The following is a 20,425-nucleotide window of genomic DNA, read 5'->3' on the forward strand; positions in this document are numbered from 1 at the left end:
TTGAAAAGTAGAACTCCTGTCTTATCGTATAAGTGAAAAAGTAGCTCTATATTGCTTGTCTGTTATTAGATACTTTCTATCTATTATATTGTATTTTGATGAACTTCTATTTCATTTAAACACATTTACTGATAATATGTAGAGGATAGTAAAACAAGTAAGACAAATAATGAGTTATATCTACATTTGTAACTCAATATGTGGTACAAAAGTAAATACAGTAGAAGCTTTTGTAAAGTCTACCAAATTCCTTTGACCTGAGCTACTTCTGCAGTTAAACTTATATCCTTAATAAACTAAATAACACTGGAATTGTGTTTTGATCTCCAATAATTCCACATATTCAGACAAAAAGTGCTATGCTATCACAGCACTGATAATTTTTATGATTGTATAGACCAAGAACAAAAGAACAAAGAAAGAGAACGGTTTTTCAATTTCAATTTTTTTCTTTGAGCAATTACTAATAGCCATGACATTAAAGTGTTTTCATTCAAGGTGCTTCTGGATGTTTATATCACCATTTTGCTGGGAAATCTAGGAGTGATCACACTAATTAGAATTGATGATCAACTTCACACTCTAAAATCAAGCTGTTAATGATGTTTTTTTGCTATAATTGTGTGACTTAACTGCCTTCAATTTTCAATTCTGCAATTTTGTAAAAGTTTCAGACATTTAACTAATAGGACAAATTTATTTTTAGAATGACTGTGTAAGTCACATTATAAGCATATGTAATTTAATTTTTCCATGTTTTCTCAAATATCAGTGAAATTAAAACATTATAAACATTCATGTTAATCAAACTACATATAAACTATATGCTAATAGGATTCAGTATAGAAAAGTAGAATCATTTATCGATGACCATGAACAAGCATTCTCTGACATACACCTATTTTTTAAAAAAGACAAATACAAGAGACTGAAAATATGCACATCAGAAGCTTCTAATGTTTTCAGGCACTTTCCGGGTATTTACAAACCCAGAAGCATTTTGTAACACTAGATTGATCACTTTTTTTAATTGTGCTTTGAGTCTGGTATGTTTAAATCAATGAATGATGTTAGGAGACAGATGCTTTAATGAAATAGGTATCATTAAGAAAATATAGCAAAACTATAACATAGCTATTTCCATAAATGTCTTTATATTTGATATGATGAGAGGTTAAACTATTATTCTTTCTAAATATGAAGAATGAGATCCTTTGGTTTAATTTCATGAAATGTTTAGGTTTTCATATCTTTGGGGTTCCCAATTCATATTTTGTTATTTCCCTCATATGAATTGTGCTCTGATAACAACTTTTAGGCTTCTCAATCCCACAGCCTCAGGATGAATGTAAAAATCACATGTCAGGAATTAGTATTTATATTACATAATTATCAACTGCTACTTTAAATATTCAAGGGAATTTTCAGAGAGTGTGACACTTTAAGAGTGATTTGCTTCTAGACTGTTTTATGAATACACAGAAAACCTTCTATAGAATAATATTAGAGCCTGAATATTGACTACAATCTTCTTGCCTAGATAAAGTAAAACCCAGTCTATTCCTTTAATACTTTCTGCATCTATTCAGGCAAAGAACAAAGAAGAATGGATGTCAGAAACTGCTCCTCAATCACTGAATTTATTCTAGTGGGAATCACCAATGACCCCAGCATGAAAGTGGTTCTATTCGTTGCTTTTCTTCTCATCTATCTCATTATTCTTGTGGCAAATATTGGAATGATCGTTTTGATTAAACTGGATTCCCAGCTTCGCACACCGATGTACTTCTTCCTCTGCCACCTGTCTTTCTCAGACATCTGTTATTCCACTGCTGTTGGGCCAAAGATGCTAGTAGACCTACTGACCAAATGCAAATCTATATCTTTTGGGGGTTGTGCTTTGCAATTTTTTGTCACCTGTATCTTTATAGATGCTGAGTGTGTGCTGCTGGCAGTGATGGCTTTTGATCGGTACAAGGCCATCAGCAATCCCCTGATATATGCTGTAGACATGTCCAGTAGATTTTGTTACCAACTTCTGGCTGGAGTGTATATATTAGCAATGATAGATACTCTGATGCATACTATAATGACCTTTGAGTTATGTTTCTGTAGGTCAAATAAGATTAATCATTTCTTCTGTGATCTTCCACCTATCTTATTATTATCTTGCTCAGATATATATGTCAATGAATTAGCAATGTTTGTGTTTTCTGGGTTTGTTGAGTTATGTACTATTTCAGGACTTCTTGTCTCTTACTGTTACATTATCACATCAGTCTTGAAGATCAGCTCTGACGAAGGCAGATTCAAAGCATTCTCCACTTGTGCCTCCCATCTGACTGCAGTTGCAATTTTTCAGGGAACTCTGTTCTTTATGTATTTCCGGCCAAGTTCTTCATATTCCTTAGATCAAGACAAAATAGCCTCATTGTTTTATACCCTGGTGATTCCCATGCTCAATCCTATTATTTACAGCCTGAGAAACAAGGATGTGAAAGAAGCCCTGTACAAAGTGAGAAATAAAAGGTTGTTTAAATAATTACATTATATTTGTATATGTGCAAGATATAGTAGAGGCGATTGTTGCAAAATTATACTGCATGAATCATACGGAATCTGTGTCACCTAATTTAACTGCTTAAAAAATATATTTCTCCTCAATTTTAGAGATAAGGTAATGTTATCGATATACTGATCAATCATGTTTATTTACTATTTCAGTTACAAAAATAGTTTTTATTCAATTTTAATTTTATTATGTACTTTTTATATATTTCTTTTTATTGAATCGCTGAGGAATCTCTAGATTATGAAAAATAAATCTTTATTAAGGTGAAAGACATAGATATTAACTACATATTGTAAACATTACTAATTTTAGGAAAAATAAAATTATACTTTTTTCTGCAGCAAAATGTATTTGGAGAGTAATCTAGAGTTAAATCAGTTTTTTAGCTTGAAACACAACTTTTATTAGAAAAGTTATACATAACAGAGCATGGAATTTTCTTCTTTTAAAACAGCCTATTAAAAACTTTAATTAAAAATATTTTTGGGAGGGCGAGAAACCACGGCAGGTGACATTAAGATTCTGCTCTGTGTATTTACAGGTTGTTATTAGTGTTCTTAAGGGATGGATGGTACTGGACTTTGTATGTTTAGGTGGGCAATTATATCTTACCAATTGGGTCAAAGGTTATTGTGTTGTGTGGTCTTTCATATGTAGATTTAAGTGTAATGGAGTGTGGGGCGGCTGGTCTGGGATGTGTGCTTCTGGCAAGATATCCAGCAGATATCTTGGGGCACTGAGGTGCCAGACCTGAGTGGGGATAAAAGACAACCCTACTTTTTTTTTTTTATATTTTTACAACAACAGATGGTGAACCAACCTGTGGGCTAGAAACCACTAGTAATCCTAAGAATTGAGAGAAAGTTTTATTTTCTAAGAGGAGACCAGGGCCATGTTAAGTCATGTGATATCTCAAGGGTGGGAATTCAAAGAAACATGGAAGCAGCCTGGGCTGGCAGGCCGTAGGTCCCCTGCTGTGTGATAAGTAATGGCAGATCAGAGAGTTAGAGATTAAAAGCTGCTTTTTAAAGAAAGTTGTTTAGAAAGTCTTTCAGGATACTCATATTCCTTCTAACGTGGGCTCCACAGAAAATGTGGGATGAAATCCTTGTTAGACAAGCTACTTCTTAATGACAGGCATTAAAATGTGATTAAGTTTGTTTTTAGAAAGAAGAGAGTAAAGAGATTACCTGAATCACGTGGGGATTTTCATCCATGGTTCGGAACTTAGGGAAAAATTGGTCACTGACTCCAAATAGAGAGTTGTGATAAATGTAACACCAGGCAGAGTGAATGCAGACATAATATAGAAGTTATTAAGGTTAAATAAAAATCTGTGGCTCTGGGTAGAGAACTTATCAGATGGATATATTTTGGGCTAAAGTCCTGAGTTTTCAGTTGGTTATTGGTTTTAGAATTGATAGAAGGTGTTTAGATTTGTTTCAAGGAGAGTACAGAGATTTCCCGAATCATGTGGGGATTTTCATCCATGGTTCGGAACTTTGATAGGTAAACCTTACTCACTAACTCCAAGTACAGAGTTGTGGTAAGTGTCTGTAGCACCAGGCAGAGTGAATGCAGACATATATTATAGAAGTTATTAAGGTTAAATAAAAATCTGTGTCTCCAGGTAGAGAGCTTAACGGATATATTTTGGGCGAAAGTCCTGATTTTAAGTTGTTTATTGATATTGGGATTGATAGAAGGTATTTACAAGTTATTAATGTTAAAGAAAAATCCATGGCTCTGGGTTGCGAGCTTGACAGGTTGATATACTTTGGGTTAAAGTCCTGGTTTGATACATTGCTTATTAGTATTAGAATTGATAGAAGGTGTTTAGTTTGTTTTATGAATTACTCCACTAAAGGCCATATGGCTCATTGATACTGGCTAGCGAGAGTTTGTGGTTACTTTTGGTATTTACCACAACAGGAAGCTCGGATTCTCTTAATGTGGGCTCCACGGGAATTTTGGGTTAATTTCCTGATATCATAGAGTACAAAAGCCTATCAGGTTCATTGTTCAGCTTACTTCCTTTTTAAAAATTGTTTAATCTTCATAATGGGTATGACTTTGAATTTTATGGTTATATTGTTACTCTGGGAGAGAGTGCAAGATACAAGTTTTTCTGGTTACAGACTAAGGAACACAATATTTTGGGAGAAAGATTTTGTCTTTTTGATTCTAAAAAGTTTGATTAGGCTCTGGAAACCTCACAGAGTCATACTGATCAGATTTAATAGAAATAGACAGCCGGAAAAAAATTGATTCAGGAGAATCAAACAAAAAGATATCTCAATTCTAAACTTTTGTCTTGAGAGTTTTATTTTACAGAATGTGCCTACTTGGATTCCTGGTCTCAAGGACTTTCAGCTGGGTCCAGCCAGGACACGTCCCACTATAGCATTTGATTCATTCTTCCTACCCCCTACCCTTGAAGATATATCAACACCCACGTAGAGCTTGAAGAAGTTATGATGGAATTGTTGCCCCAATTCCTTGCCTGGACTTTTGGGGGGCTGAAAGCAGTTACTCTAAAGTTGTTTTTATGAGAAATTTAAAATTTGTTGTAATTTAATAAGGAGGAATTAGCTAGATTGAGTTGTACAGTCATAATCTCATTTGGTAACTAAGCTAAAATCGTATCTTTGCTTTGGTATAAAATTTATTTGTAAAAAAAGTTTAAAAGTACAAGGTTTAGAGCCAGTCCTTTTGTTGATGTCATTACAAACTCCTGAGTTGATTATACATGTGAGTTAAGGACCAAATAGCAAATTCATGGCTGTGACTTCGTGAGAGCACTTTCAAGATAATATTAGCATATAAAGACAACAGTCCAGATTGTCTTGTATAGATAGATGGTTTTCAAAACCGTCAGAAATCCACAAAATTTGAAATTTATAGTTATCTTTTGTTGAGACGTATCTGCTCCTAACAGTTCCCCGTTGTTGGATTTAATGAAGAATGAATATCTCTGTCTCCAGGTGAAGCAATACTTTGTGGCTAGGCAGCCACTGGGCACAACTGCCTGTTTCATCTGCAGAGTAATACTATCCAGAAAATTACAAATTGTGCAGAATAGTCGACTGCTAACACAGGGTGATCAGCCCTTCAAAATCTGCATTTCAACAGTGTGTCAGCTGATTTTGGGCCAGAAGGCTGAAGACTTACACTCACATGTTGCTAACAGGGGACTGTGCTAGTGGAGATTTGTTTCTATAGCCTCTCAGTTCTGGAAGTCGTGTTAGGCTTCCTATGTGTATAGATATTTGGTCATTCTCAGATTTCTGACAGGGTTGAAGATTGATTATAGTCTCATAGCCTATCAGGCTGTTTAACTCTATTGGATAAGATAGTATACAAGCTAGCCAAGCTATAACATAGATATTAAGCCTTTCTTAAGCTGGAATGGATAACTAAATGTTCTGTTTAATTGATAAAGTATTGGACTGGGTATATATATTTTATGCTTTTAATTACAAAAATAATAGTTTTGTTCTCAGCTTATATTTGAGAGAAAAGGTTTTTTTTTTTTTTTGGTTAGACAAAAAGGATGCTATGTGGGATGATGTCACAGGTGAGGCAGGTACAAGATAGAAGGAGACTTGTCAATGTATGAGAAGGAAGGATGGATGGAAGAATACTTGGAAGGAAGAGGAGGAGACTGGAGGGAGAGGGCGAGAAGCCATGGCAGGTGACGTTAAGATTCCACTCTGTATTTACAGGTTGTTATTAATGTTCTTAAGGGATGGATGATACGGGGCTTTGTATGTTTAGGTGGGCAATTATATCTTACCAATTGGGTCAAAAATATCTTTGAAGAAGAAATCCATAGCAATATAACCTAATAAAGGAATTTTAAGATATATCACTTAGATACCCAAAGTATGTTTAATTAACATAAAGTGTTTTTATGTCTTGTGATTTTTACATTAACTATGACTTTTTTCCTTTTATTCTATTGCATTTTTTAAATTTATATTTCAAATATTATTCCCTTTAGCGGTTTCCAGTCCATAATGTAGAAACCATTCCATCCCCCCATCCACCTTCTTCTATAAGGGTATTCCCCCACCCATCCATTCACCCCTTGCCACATATCCACCCTGACATTCCCTACACTGGGGGTCCAACCTTGGCAGGAACAAGGGCTTCTCCTCCCATTCATGACCAACAAGGCCATCCTCTACTACATATTCAGCTGGACCCATAGATCTGTTCATGTGTACTCTTTGGATGATGGTTTAGTCCCTGGGAATTCTGGGTGGTTAGTATTATGGTGTTACAAACTATTTCAGCTCCTTCAATCCTTTCTCTAACTCCTCCAATGGGGACACCATCCTTAGTTCAATGATAAGCTGTGAGCCTTGCCTCTGTATTGGTCATGCTTTGGCACAGCCTCTCAAGAGACAGCTATATCAGGCTCCTGTCAGCATACATTTCTTAGCATCAGCAATATTGTCTAGGTTTGGGGGCTCAGTGTATCTGGGCTGGATCCCCAGGTGGGGCAGTTTCTGGATGGCCTTTCCTTTAGTCTCTGCTCCAAACTTTGTCTCCATATTTTCTCCTATTAATGTTTTTGTAACCTCTTCTAAGAAGAACTGAAGCATCTGCACTTTGTTAGTCCTTCTCCTTGAGCTTCATGAGGTCTGTGGATTGTACCAATGTATAATCCAAGCTTTTGGACTAAGGTCTACTTTTCAGTGAGTGCATACCATAGGTGTCCATTTGTGATTAGGTTACCCCACTCAGGATGATATTTTATAGTTCAATTTGCCTATGAATTTCATGAAGTAGTTGTTTTTAATAGCTGAGTAGTACTCGATTTCTATATCCAGTCCTCTGTTGAAGGACATCTGGGTTTTTCCCAGCTTCTGGCTATTATAAACAAGGCTGCTATGAACATAGTGGAACATGTGTCCTTGTTTTATGTTGGATCACCTTTTGGGTACATGCCTAGGAGTGGTATAGCTGAGTCCTCAGGTAGTACTATGTCCAATTTTCTGTGGAACCTCCAGACTGATTTCCAGAGTGGTTATACTGGCTTGTAATCTCATCAACAATGAAGAAACATTCCTCTTTCTCCACATCCTTGTTAGCATCTGTTGGCATCTGAGTTTTGATTTTTAACAATACTGAATGGTGTGAGGTGGAATCTCAGGGTTATTTTGATTTGCATTTCCCTAATGACTAAGGATGTTGTGTTTCTCAGCAGATTGATATTGTGTGGTTGAGAATTGTGTTGTTTAGTTTTGTACCCCATTTTTCAATAGAGTTATTAGATTATCTGGAGTCTAATATTAGTACTCTATTGGATGTAGGCATGGTAAAGCTCTTTCCCCGATCTTTTGGTTGCCATTTTGTCTTAATGACAGTGTCCTTTGCCCGAGAGAAGCTTTGCAATTTATTGAAGTCCCATTTGTCAATACTTGATTTCAGAGCATAAGCCACTGGTGTTTTATTCTTGAAATTTTCCCCAGTGCCTATGTGTTTGAGACTCTTCCCCACTTTTTCTTCTATTAGTTTGAGTGTATCTGGTTTTATGTGGTGATCGTTGATCTACTTGGACAAGAGCTTTGTACAGGGTGATAATAATGGATCAATTAATATTCTCCTACACACCTCCCGCCAGTTGAGCTAGCACCATTTGTTGAAATTGCTATCTTTTTTCCACTGGATGGTTTTATCTCCTTTGTCAAAGATCAAGTGACCATAGATGTGTAGGTTCATTTCTGAATCTTCAATTCTATTCCATTGTATTTTCAAGAACAAAATTAAACCCAAAAAGTGACAGAATCTGGACCAACAAAATGTGTAACAAGAAACTAATGACCATGTTATAATCAAATATTCAATTATTTATAGTATCTTTTTACAAAAGGGATATCCATGGTTTATAGGTATGTTGTATTGAAAAGAAAACTGAAAAGCAATTTTCTACAATATCATTCTCAAGAAAGTTAATCATTAAAATAGTCATTATGAGTTGACACGTTTAAAATATTTGACATAATTTTAAATTACTGAGTATACATGGAAGTCTAAGTTTTAAAACTCATTCTCCCCCTACCCCATAGATGTACCAACACTTAACCTATAACTTTCAACATATTTTTTCCAACAAAATCCACACATGTTTTGATATTCATAAAGTAACATAATTCTGGTCCTATCTGGTTTGTTAATAATGAAGCCTTTATTAGAATGATTTTTTTCCATTTAAGATATAGGAATATGATACACGATTGCAGTTTTAAAGTTATTAAAATTAGTTTTCAATATAGAAATGTGTAGCTTTGGAAAAAGATAAGTATTAACATGTATAATAAATATCAGAGATACCTTTAGTTTTTAACAGCATTCTTTGCCTAAAGTAAGTCAATCTGGTGTAGTTACTCATTGGTTTGCCATTTGGCAGGCAAGAGAATTTCTATTTTCATGATCTCATTACTCAAACAAACATCTGAACATCTTTGAGAAAGTGATCTGCAGCCCCTGAGGAGTCACAGCACTGTAGAAGTCTGATCATTCTGAGCTGCACTAGAGTCAGAGTTCCTGAACGAAATGATTTCAGAACACAATAGTCAAAGAGGATCAATCAGCAGAAACTCACAAATTCTTGCTCATTATGGACTTACTTTAAAACATGATCAAGATGACAAGCATGATGCTAGTTCTCACACTATCTCTAGGTACAGTGGTTAACCAGACTGTTGGTTTCACTGATGGGAATACATTTTTCTCTTCCTGTCAAGAGACTCAAACCATAGTTCTTAAAGTGGCAGGCATTTCCCTAGGCAGGTTTTCTTTTTATACATAGCAATGGAAAACTAACATAAAAATGAGGACTTTTGATTGTTACTCCATATTCTTACCTGTACCAATATTGCACATATCTGCTCTGATCTATTAAAAGTTTTCTGGGTTTTTGGGGTACTGTCTTCTCCAGGAATACAAACCCAAGCCAAGTAAACAATTTTCCTTAAAATATGGTTGACAAAATTAGAAACACTGTGGTGGGTGAGGGGATGAGGAAAGAAATGACAAAGATTTTGTACAAACAAAAATCTAAAAACTTCCTTAAAGAGTTTTGGTGCCCTACACATTGGGACAATTTTTATGTACTAGTGAGTTAACAGTAGCTATAATGCATCTAGCTCCTCAGATAATATGGAACCTTGGTCCAGGTATTGCAATGTCACTGTATGGCTCTTCCTATAGTAGCTTGATGTCTTACTGCTTTTTAAGAACCAAAGAGCTGTAGAAATTTGCTGCTGCCTGCTTTTGGTTTGTGTTTCAACATACCTTAAATAAACTGACAGTCTCTGCTCTAGTTTTAGCAAGAGCTCACTGAAGACCATGAAGCATATGCTGAGTCCTTTTGTTTCATCTCATTTCTTCATGATCCTGATCACCCCCTGATGGACTGTCAACCTCTTCCTCTTCTGTGACCTTCTCTTTCTTCTCCTCCTTTTCTGGTTGAAGCTCTAATTCCAGTATCAGCTGACAGATATTTGGAGGCTCTTCTGGGGGAAGTTCTACTGGTGGTCTTCCCATTAGCTCTACCTGCTGGGGAGGTTCTACAGGCTCTGGGTCTATTTGTCGGACTTTTAACTCTTTGACAGGGTTGTGGGGACATGGCTGACTCATCTCTCTTTGCTCTGATGGGCTCCATCACTGAGTCCTAAAGGTGGTTTTGCTCTTCTATTATGAGCTCATCAATGACACCACACTGCTGCTATGTTCCCTTTCCTTCTTTTCCTAAGGTCTTCTGGTACAAGTGGAGTTCAGCAGCATGTAAAGAGCTTCAGAAGTTGGTTATTCCAAAATGACTGCACTAGTGAGGAGAAAAGCTTCTTTACCCCTCCTATCGGTCTCCACATCACTAGTTTCTTGGTAGGCGGGGCCAGGTTCAGAGTTGTAACAATATCAGAATAATCACTAAGTTTGGCTCTAATTGTCTTACTCTCCAATTCTTAGACACTGTCAACAATCAGCTTCCTCTTCCTCTTGCCTTTTGCTTCTTCAAGAGTTATATCAATGGACTCCAAGGCAAAAGCTTCCTCCTCATTTGGGACAAGTGTAGTTTGATCAGACATAGTTGGCATCGGTTCAAAAGGATCTACAAAGTCAGGACTATCAGGCCCACCCTATGAGCCACTGTCCTCTTCATCATGTGTAGGCTGCTCTGGTAACATGAACTGAGATAAGGCAGAGGGATTGTCAAAGATACCACCATCATTATTAACGTTTGACATCGAATATACCACCCATATCCTTCTCTAGAATTTTCATCATTGTACTAGTCTTTGTACTCTAAATGATTGATTTTTTTCATTCAGGTTGCTGGCACCTCTGCTCAGGCTCCAGGAGGAGGTTGGAAGCTCTGGTGCTCACTAACATGTCATCATCCTCAAAAGCATTGCCTTCTCACACTATTTTACAGTGGTCCATTCAGAAATCCCCAACATCATTTTCCTGTATGATAGTCATATATCCATCTATTTTTCTGATGGCTATCTCTTCTACTATGCTCTGTTCATGGGGAATTGCTGGGTGATGTGAATGCCATCCAAATCTGGCAGTGGCTGGTCAAAATAGTGAATTTTCTCAAATAAAGTAATGTCATTATAAGCCACTTCCTGATTTTCCTCAGGTAGGTCGGTAACACCTGGCCAAAAAGCCATTTTTATTTTAATAAATGCTTCATTACAGCTTTCGAGGAAGTATTTGGCCTTCCTGTGATAGATGAAGACTACACCCAGCAGGAAGTTTCCTGACATCTGCAGAGCCATCTTCACCTTTGGTGAGATGATGCTATCCACACTGCTCTCTAAGTTACACTCAAACACATGGGCTTTGGTTAGCTTCTTGTCCCAATGGGCCATCACCTATATTGTGCAGAGGCCGTCGTTTACTGAGGACAAAATATGTGTAGAACATTTTTCTTATTTACCATGAAATAAGAAGAAACCTGTATCTCTGCAGAGAGCTGGGATAGGTGAGTGGCCTGGGGAGGGGAAAGGGTTAGGAAAGAAGGCAGGGAGAGGGAATACCACCACCACCACCACCACCACCACCACCACCACCACCATGGTTGCAGCCTCCTTTCTGATTCACTCAAACAAGAACATGAGCAAAGTCTTTTTTTAATTGAATATTTTATTTATTTATTTACATTTCAAATATCCCCTCTCCTGGTTTCCCAACTACATTCCCCCTATCCCTTCCCCCCTCCTTTATACTCATTGTCCATAATAAAAAGTTTCTTGGATGAGAATCTGTTAAGTTCAGCTTTGACCTCCAGGAAAAACTGACATGGAATACAGAATTGGAGATTATTGACTGGGGCATGTGAGAATGTTCCCTACGAAAACAACAAAGAATTATTTTGAAAAATCTCCTTTGGGGCCACAAAAGGCAATTGCAAAAAGGAGAAAGGGGGAAAGAATCACACACACACACACACACACACACACACACACACACACACACACACACACATGCACTCACACATGGACATAGTGGATGAATCAAACTTCTTTAAGCTCCAACAAGCAAATTTTATTCCCACACAACTTACACATCCCAGCAAAATCATTCATGCAGTATAGAAATTACAATGTGACTAAATTCCATTTTTTTAGTGATTGACTATAAAAAAAACAGTATGTTTCCCCAATACCTTTACATGAACACACACTATGTAGTACAGGTATTTAAAATGAACAAATTATTCCCAAGAATTCATATACATACATAACTAAGCAACCTGATATAGATTAACAAAGTTTGAGCAAACAAGATAATTTTCTCAGCCAGTTTTTCTTCCTGGCAGATAGCAATTTGTGGTTGCAAAGATAGAATCAATTACTTCATTATCTTAAAAAGTAATCTCATAAAAATATTAAAGGATCACAAATATAAACTTATATAAAATGTTTATATTTTACTTTATCATTTATAATTTAAATTGTCAGAATGCATAACTACTCACCAGCAACTTTTACTAAATCATATCAGGAAGTTGAGGGCAAAAATAGGTACAAGGAACTAATCATCAAATAAATTGCCAGTCCGCCCTTAGTAAGACTCACTGCAGCCAATACTAGTTAGACTGTCATTGTTCTTATTCCTTGGCCTAAAAAATTCCCTAGCACAATGATTAAGAATATGTTTTTAGTGGGAGGGTGGGAATAGGAGCATGGTCAGAGAAGCAGGGGGAGGGGAGAGGGGGTATGGGAGAGGGAATGAAGGGGATAACATTTGAAATGTTAATACATAAAATACCCAAGAAAAATAAAATTAAAGAAAGAAAATGTTTTTAATTGGGATATTTGGGTTGTTGGTGTTTATCTTCTTGAGTTCTTTATAAATTTTGATATTAGCCCTCTGTCAGAAGTAGGGTCGGTGAAGACCTTTTCCCAATTGGTAGGTTGCTGTTTTGTCCTATTGACAGAAGCTTTTTTGTGTTTGAAGAAGCTTTGCAGTTTCATGATGACCCATTTATCACTTATTGATGGCCTGAATCATTGGTGTTCTAATCAGGAAATTGCGTCCTGAACCAATGCTTTCAAAGGTATTTCCTACTTTCTCTTCTATGACATTTAGTGTAGGTTTATGTAGAGGTCCTTGATCCACTTGTACTTGAGTTTTGTGTAGGATTATAAGTATGGATCTATTTTCATTCTTCTGCATGTAGACATCAAGTTAGAACTGTACAATTTGTTGAAGATGCATTCTTTTTTCCATTGTAAGGTTTTGGCTACTTTATCAAAAATCAACTGTACATAGATATGTGGACACTTCCTAACACAAATACAAAAATAAGCTTCTCATGTCTTTTCTTCAGGGAGCCCAACATGCCTCATTCTTCTCAACAACTTTTGGCAATAACTATGGTTCATTCCTTGAAATGTCAATTGGTGGATGTGAAGACAAGTTCTCCTAACAGGAGACTCATTGCCTAAATATTGGATTTTTATCCCAACCCTTGGTACCAGCCATGTGAGTACATTTTTAGTGTGCATATCTCTGTCACAATTCTGATTTTCCAGATTCTTCCTAGTAGTTCTCTTTAAGTTCTGGTTGTAGCATCTTAGAGCTTTTACAGAATAGTGGAAATCCTTCCACAAAGTAAATGCAAAACTCACAGACCAATTTGTCAGTTTTGTAACTAACATTATACCACCTTTAAGAACAAATTTTCTATGACAGTTGAATAAATCCAATCAATCTGCATCCTAAAGGACATTTTGCCAGAGGTTGTAAAGACCCCATGTGCTGCAATTATCAAACATTTATACCATCACTTACTCCATTATCTTTCTCTTTCTTCCCCATCTTCAGTGCTTATTAAATGCTATGCTGATAATTCACTAACAATCATTTCTTCCTTCACATTTACCAGTTCTGTTAAAATATTCATGAAATTCCTCCCCTCTAAAATGTTATTGAATGATGCCATTTCTCTTTTCCAATTTTATTTGTAACTTTTAGAATTTATGTGTACAGTATGCATTTTCATTAAATTCACACCCACTCTTCTGCTTAATTATTAACTTTCATTTTCTTCAGACTTTATGTCCTCCTCCTTTTCTAGTTACATTAGCACACAAAAGCCTATTTGTGTTCTCTGTCTGTTCACAGGTGTGTGATTGTTGGGAGCGATGCCCTTGAAACCCTCCATTATTGATGTTAATATTATGGTTAGAGTTAAGTATGACTGAGTTCATGGAAAATCCCCAGCCAGCTGCAGAAGACTAATACAAATCTGGTGGTCAGGATAAATAATGGTATGATAAAAGTTGTGACCTTGCTGAGAAATATGTCAAGATGTCCAATGTGATGGCCTGTAACCTTTCTGAAAAACCAACATCCTGCTGACTAGTAGATATGACAAACCTGTGACCTTTCTAACATCCTGTTAACATCAGCCAATTGCCTGACCAGAAGAGAGCTGTGTTCTTGGCCTGTGTAAATGTTTCCCACTTACCCTCTTCCTCTGTTACCCCTGATATGGTATGAATTCAGCCTTGGGAAAAAATAAAATTGTTGCCTTGATCAGACTCTTGTCTTGGTGTCCTTCTTTGTGTCTCTTGTCCCCCTTTCTCTTCCAGGTACCCTCAGCACGTTTGTTGACATGTGATCATCCCTTGGATCATGCTTTATTGAACAAGGCCAATTAATGAAAGTCTCAGTTAATGAAAACTGAGTTCTTTCCTTCATCAGTGATAAGCAATCAATGTCCTCAGAAAGAGCTGCAAGTGCATAAGCACCTTTTGCTCTATTCTGGATTGTTGAATGCCTTGCTTTGGAAAGACAACCACCCTATTCTTACTTCACAAAAATCAGTGGTGGTCTCATGGCCATAAAACAATTTTGCACCAGTCTTTCCCTAACCTCTATCTCCAATCTGTTCTGCCCTTTTTTCAAGATGTTGACTGGGATGCAGAGAACAGGTTATAGATGCCACAATTATGGCTGAGTACTCCACATACACTCATCCTTGGCTCTTTGACTTGTATATTTTGCACTTTCTACTGAATGTGTTTGTGTATGTGTTTGTTTGTATGTGTGTGCATGCCACTGATGAATTCTGAGAGCAAAACCAATCTCTAGGTATGAAAATAAAAAGTAGAGGTTCATTTTATAGTAATCCAGAAATATGATTCCATTTTTCAAATCAAAACTATCAATAGAGTACCAGAACTTAAAAATTCCTCAATGGTGGAAAATGGTCTGAGTTATCAAAGCCACTGAGGGCCTGTGGTTGTTGTGTCAGATCATGTCACTAACTTGCATAATATTTGGTGAGAACTTCAGCTTTATTTTATTAAAAGTCTCATTTTAGGGGAATCTTTTCTAGCCTAATAGGATAGAAAAACCTACAGTCCTTTTTCATAAGGACACCAATTTCATTCCATAATACTCTGGGTGATGAATTTATCTGTTCCAAAATTGTTTACTGTTGCTTTCAAGTTTGGAAACTCAATATATAGAAAAGAAAAGAAACTGCAGTATTCTTAAGTTACCAATTAAATACAGTAGAAATTAATAAAACATTGATACTAATTGAAAACCCTAAATCATTTACTCTAAATTAAAAATCATTATAGATTATTAAATGTAATAAAAAGCCTAATTAAAAAAACACATTTTGATGTTACTGAATTCTAAAATAGTCTTACATAGGTACACTTCCCACTATGAATAACCCAGTTGCTTTCATGTCTATAATAAATATGAATAATTAAAATTTTCTTATTTTGTATGTTCAGTCATTTGCATAGATGTCATTACTATGCTTTCAGATAACTCATTCAGTGGTTTAAACAACAGAAACTGTTACAGAAGAAAGGGATAATAAAAGAGTTGTCCATCAAAATACTTTGTTATGTCTATACTTTCCCATTTTCTGGAAGATAGCAATTACATCCAGTCATTTTACTACAAGGGCATCTTGTATCTTGTACTCTTTATCTGTTGAAGCATATGGGGAAGATGCATATTTGGGTGCCTCTTTATTTGTGTGCATTTGTGTAATATGCTAAAGGTCTCATTACCAGTGTCTAGTATTGACTTAAAATACCATGTTTTCTCCAATTTTGCTTTATTGCATTTTCCCTATTTTATTTACCAAACAGAATACATAATATTGACATTGTAGAGCTGCAATGTCCAATCCGTCAATGGAAACTAATTCTCTCATTTGAGGTTAAGGGTTTTTTTTTTAAGTATTATTTGAATAGTGCATCAAGGGCATTATTATTATCAGAGTAGCATTTAAGAAGAAAAATGGGAGAAAGAAAAGATTCTTTTTCATTATGAAAGGGTGATAATGGTAAAGAAGGAGACAAACAATAATGGACTAAGTCCAGTTTAGATGACTGGTGACCCCCGCACATACATGTGCCTAAATATTTTCATTATTGTTCAGAATTTATTCAAGTTAAATTTGTTCATTTTCTAACTGGATTGGAGTAGTGTTTCTTAAAATCCATATAATTACATGCCCTGCTTCAAGACCCTGTTCTTTCTCACCAGCAAGTATTTCTTTAGATCCAAGAGTCCTGATTTCCTATCTTTTTTTTTTAAATTGCCAGTATTTTGTTTTCATAGAAAGTATTCTGATTTCACTTTCAAAACCTTCTTCCCAGTTCTTCCCCAACTCTCTTTCCATTTGGATCCACAACTTTTCTGTCTTTCATTACAAAACAAACAGACAACTGAGGAAAGACAATAAAATAATGTAAGATAGATCACACACACACACACACACACACACACACACAAATCAGAATACGACAAAAGTACTAAACAATTAGAATGACAAATGAACTCAATGATAAGCACAAGAAATATATGTAAATTCAGAGACACACATGTATGTATTTTCACAATTTTCCCAGAAATACCAAATGAGTGCTATAATATAGAAATTCTTTCTTCTGCCCATTGAGTGTAGAGACTTAGTTCTAGATTATGATTAAATTCTTTTCTATTTTGGAATAAAATAAAATTTTATTCTTTTGTAAAAATTGTGCAGGTTCTGAGTATATATTTAATAACCTCATTTTATTTGAATGTATGATTTATTGTTATCAATATAGAAGTAGCTTTTGGATTCAATACAAAAATATATGCAGAAAAGGTAACCATTTAAACTCAAGAAAGCTTAACAAAATTAAAATCAAATGAAAGAATAAATGCAGTCATTTCACAAGTGAAATGTTCAGAAAAATTTCTGCACATGTGTATCACATCTGACTCCATAGCAAATATGAATTATAAAACATTAGAATACTTACAGCATTTTCTTATGATTAAAATTATTTGAAATGCTTATGCTAAACATGTAAATTATTAACACAGCTTTCCTACAATTATGCAATATCATTGTATACAAATTACCATCATTATTTGAATTGTATACACATAATGCAACTATTTACACCACCTTTTATTTCCCAGTTTTTGCAAGGCCTCTTTTACATCTTTGTTTCTCAGGCTATAAATCAGAGGGTTCAGCATAGGAATCACCAGAGTATAAAACAGGGAGGTCATTTTGTCTTGATCTAGAGAATAAGAAGTACTTGGCTGGAAATATGTAAAAAGCAGGGTTCCCTGAAAAATTGCAACAGCAGTCAGGTGTGAGGTACAGGTGGAAAAAGCTTTAAATCTTCCTTTGGCAGAATGGATCTTCAAGACTGATAAGATAATATAGCAATAGGAGACAAGGACTCCTGAAATCGTGCTCAACTCAATAAATCCAAAAATAGCGAATATCACTAACTCATTGACCTGAGTATCTGAACAAGATAGTAACAGTATGGGAGGGATATCACAGAAAAAATGATTAATCTCATTTGACTCACAGAAACATAAGCGGAATGTTAATGTTGTGTGTATCAAAGCATCTGTCATTCCTACAAGGTAAACACCAGCCAGGAATTGGTAGCATACCCTGTTGGACATGTCTACTGCATATAACAGGGGTTGGTTTATGGCTTTGTACCAATCAAAAGCCATCACTGCCAGCAACACACATTCAACATCTATAAAGATACAGACAAAAAAGAATTGCAAGGCACAACCAACAAATGGGATGGTTTTGTACTTGCTGAAAATGTCTATCAACATCTTGGGCCCAACTGCAGAGGAATAGCAGAGGTCAGAGAAAGAGAGGTGGCTGAGAAAGAAGTACATTGGTGTTTGGAGCTGGGGATCCATCTTGATCAAAATAATCATTCCAATATTAGTTATGAGAATACTAAGATAAATAGCAAGGAACACAGTAAATATTAGCACTTTCATGTCAGGGTTATTGGTAATTCCCAAGAGGAGGAATTCATGTAATGAAGAACAGTTTCCCTTGTCCATGATTCTTTCTTCGTTTCCTATCATGTTGTAAAAGTCAAAGGAAAATTGATTAGATGTCTTTTTTCTGGATATATTAATAAATAATCTTTTAGACAAAAGAAATTTGCTTAAATATATACTTCTAAAACTAGTGAGGTAGAAGTAGTTTAAAAGAAACATTGTGGTGTAAAAATAAAGTTCTACTTCAGGAAGTTGAAATTTGAATTGTTTTATAATTCATGGGGGATCTGAGTTGTCTGTGTCTCCATCATTCATATTAGAAAGTGCTTTTTGAAAAAAATTAATGGTGATTTTTGTATCTAAAATGGTACAAGGAAACTTTCAAATTTTGAAAGTCAAAACAGAAGGGTTGTGAACTGACATATCTTTGTCTACAAAAAGCATGATCATTGCATATTCAACAAATATAATCACTTGAATCATCAACAGTTATATTGAAAGACAGTTACTAAACAGGATTATCATATCAGTTTTGGAGTATAATTTTAGTTAAAATCAAAATATAATTTGTTGGTTTTTGTTTTCTTTCTAACCTTATTTGAGGGTTTGCCAAACTACTAACATCCCTCTTTGTAACTTGCTTGACTCTCAGTATGAATCCCTTAAACAGCCAATAAGAATGAAATAGAAGCAAGGATTTATAATATGTATGATTTAAATTGTTGGATTTTTAGTGATTTTATTTACCTAAAAAAGAAAATACAGCAGTTATTTCAATTATTTATGACCGATTTGTCTTTGTCTTTTGTAGTTATAAGTATACATAGAAAGTGCCTGTCTGACTCCCTAGCTGCCTATCTACCTAGCTGTCATTTATTTACCTAAATTTGAATTGGGTAATTAGCTGTTAGAGATTCTAGATTTAAATATCATGGTATGTGGTGTATCTAGGATTAAAGCTATATATTTTAATATTTCATATTTATTATTAGCCAAATACAAAGAAATAATAACCATTTGAATAGTTGTTATCTTTAATTGAATGACTACACATTATTCAATCATTACAAACTCACCAATGTTGCTTTTCAAAATAAAATAGCTTCTTTATTTCTTTATTTCTCAGATGCTGGATTCACTAGCATATCTGAGATGCAAAAATCCTTCCTACCTTTTACTGGTGTCAGGAGTACATATCTTGTTAAATTATTTATTTTTTCAACTACTGACAACTGGGATTTGCACAAATCAGCATCTGCCTTCACTCTTCTGCATTATTTGAATATGGATAATTAGATACATATTTTCTCCTGAGAAAAACTGTACAAGGTTCAGTAAAGCTAAACTTTTAATTCTTTACTCTTTTCACCAATTGATCTTTCAAGAGAATTTAATTAACTATAATTATATTATAACTATGATTATTTTATAGTTTAAATAAATATAATTATGTTATATCTATAATTATATTATAACTACAACACACTATAGTTTGCTACCATGAATTAACTTCTGCAAATAAAACCAAACATCCAATGAACTCGAAATGGCACCTATATTGATAAATTTCATTACTTTCTCCCCCTTTTCCCTTTTCTTTACCTTTTTTTATTTGAATTCTGAGACAGTCTTCTTAGTCTGTAATATATAGCAATGTAACCATATGTATTTTTCATTAATACATATTTTATTATTGTCTGCAAACAGCAAAAGAGTCACGATCTTTAAGTTTGATTTATTGTTTGAGCTAGTGATTCATTTTAACAGACACCCAAACACTACATCCATGACTTTGAAACATGTGTTCATTAGTATACAGGTGTTTGGGTATTTAAATAGTCAAAAGTCACAGGGTGACATTAGTGACGTGTATAATTTAAGGCAAGGGAAAGAGTTTGTTGATTATATTTTTTACATACTTATATACATAATAAATAAAATGAAACAAAACATGTTTAAGGATAATTATTACAATAAATAATTTGTTCAAGAAACAATTAACATACAGAGGGTTGTTTAGCAAGGTTATGA

General features: G+C 35.0%; 2 protein-coding genes and 2 pseudogenes across 2 annotated transcripts; 2 read left to right on the plus strand and 2 right to left on the minus strand.

Annotated features, from left to right (window-relative positions):
* Olr585-ps (olfactory receptor pseudogene 585) lies at positions 412-600 on the plus strand (annotated as a pseudogene).
* Positions 1,607-2,542, plus strand: Or5w16 (olfactory receptor family 5 subfamily W member 16). The gene is given in 1 exon segment (NM_001000660.1): positions 1,607-2,542. A coding segment is annotated over 1 exon segment (936 nt).
* Positions 2,543-9,733: 7,191 nt separating this feature from the next.
* Positions 9,734-11,515, minus strand: Rad21-ps1 (RAD21 cohesin complex component, pseudogene 1; annotated as a pseudogene).
* A 6,003-nt stretch (positions 11,516-17,518) lies between these two features.
* On the minus strand, positions 17,519-18,454 carry Or5w17 (olfactory receptor family 5 subfamily W member 17). Its single transcript, NM_001000659.1, is given in 1 exon segment — positions 17,519-18,454. A coding segment is annotated over 1 exon segment (936 nt).
* Between the last annotated feature and the right edge of the window lie 1,971 nt (positions 18,455-20,425).

This window comes from Rattus norvegicus, chromosome 3, assembly GCF_021556685.1.
Source record: "Rattus norvegicus strain SHRSP/BbbUtx chromosome 3, alternate assembly SHRSP_T2T, whole genome shotgun sequence".
NCBI lineage: Eukaryota > Metazoa > Chordata > Mammalia > Rodentia > Muridae > Rattus > Rattus norvegicus.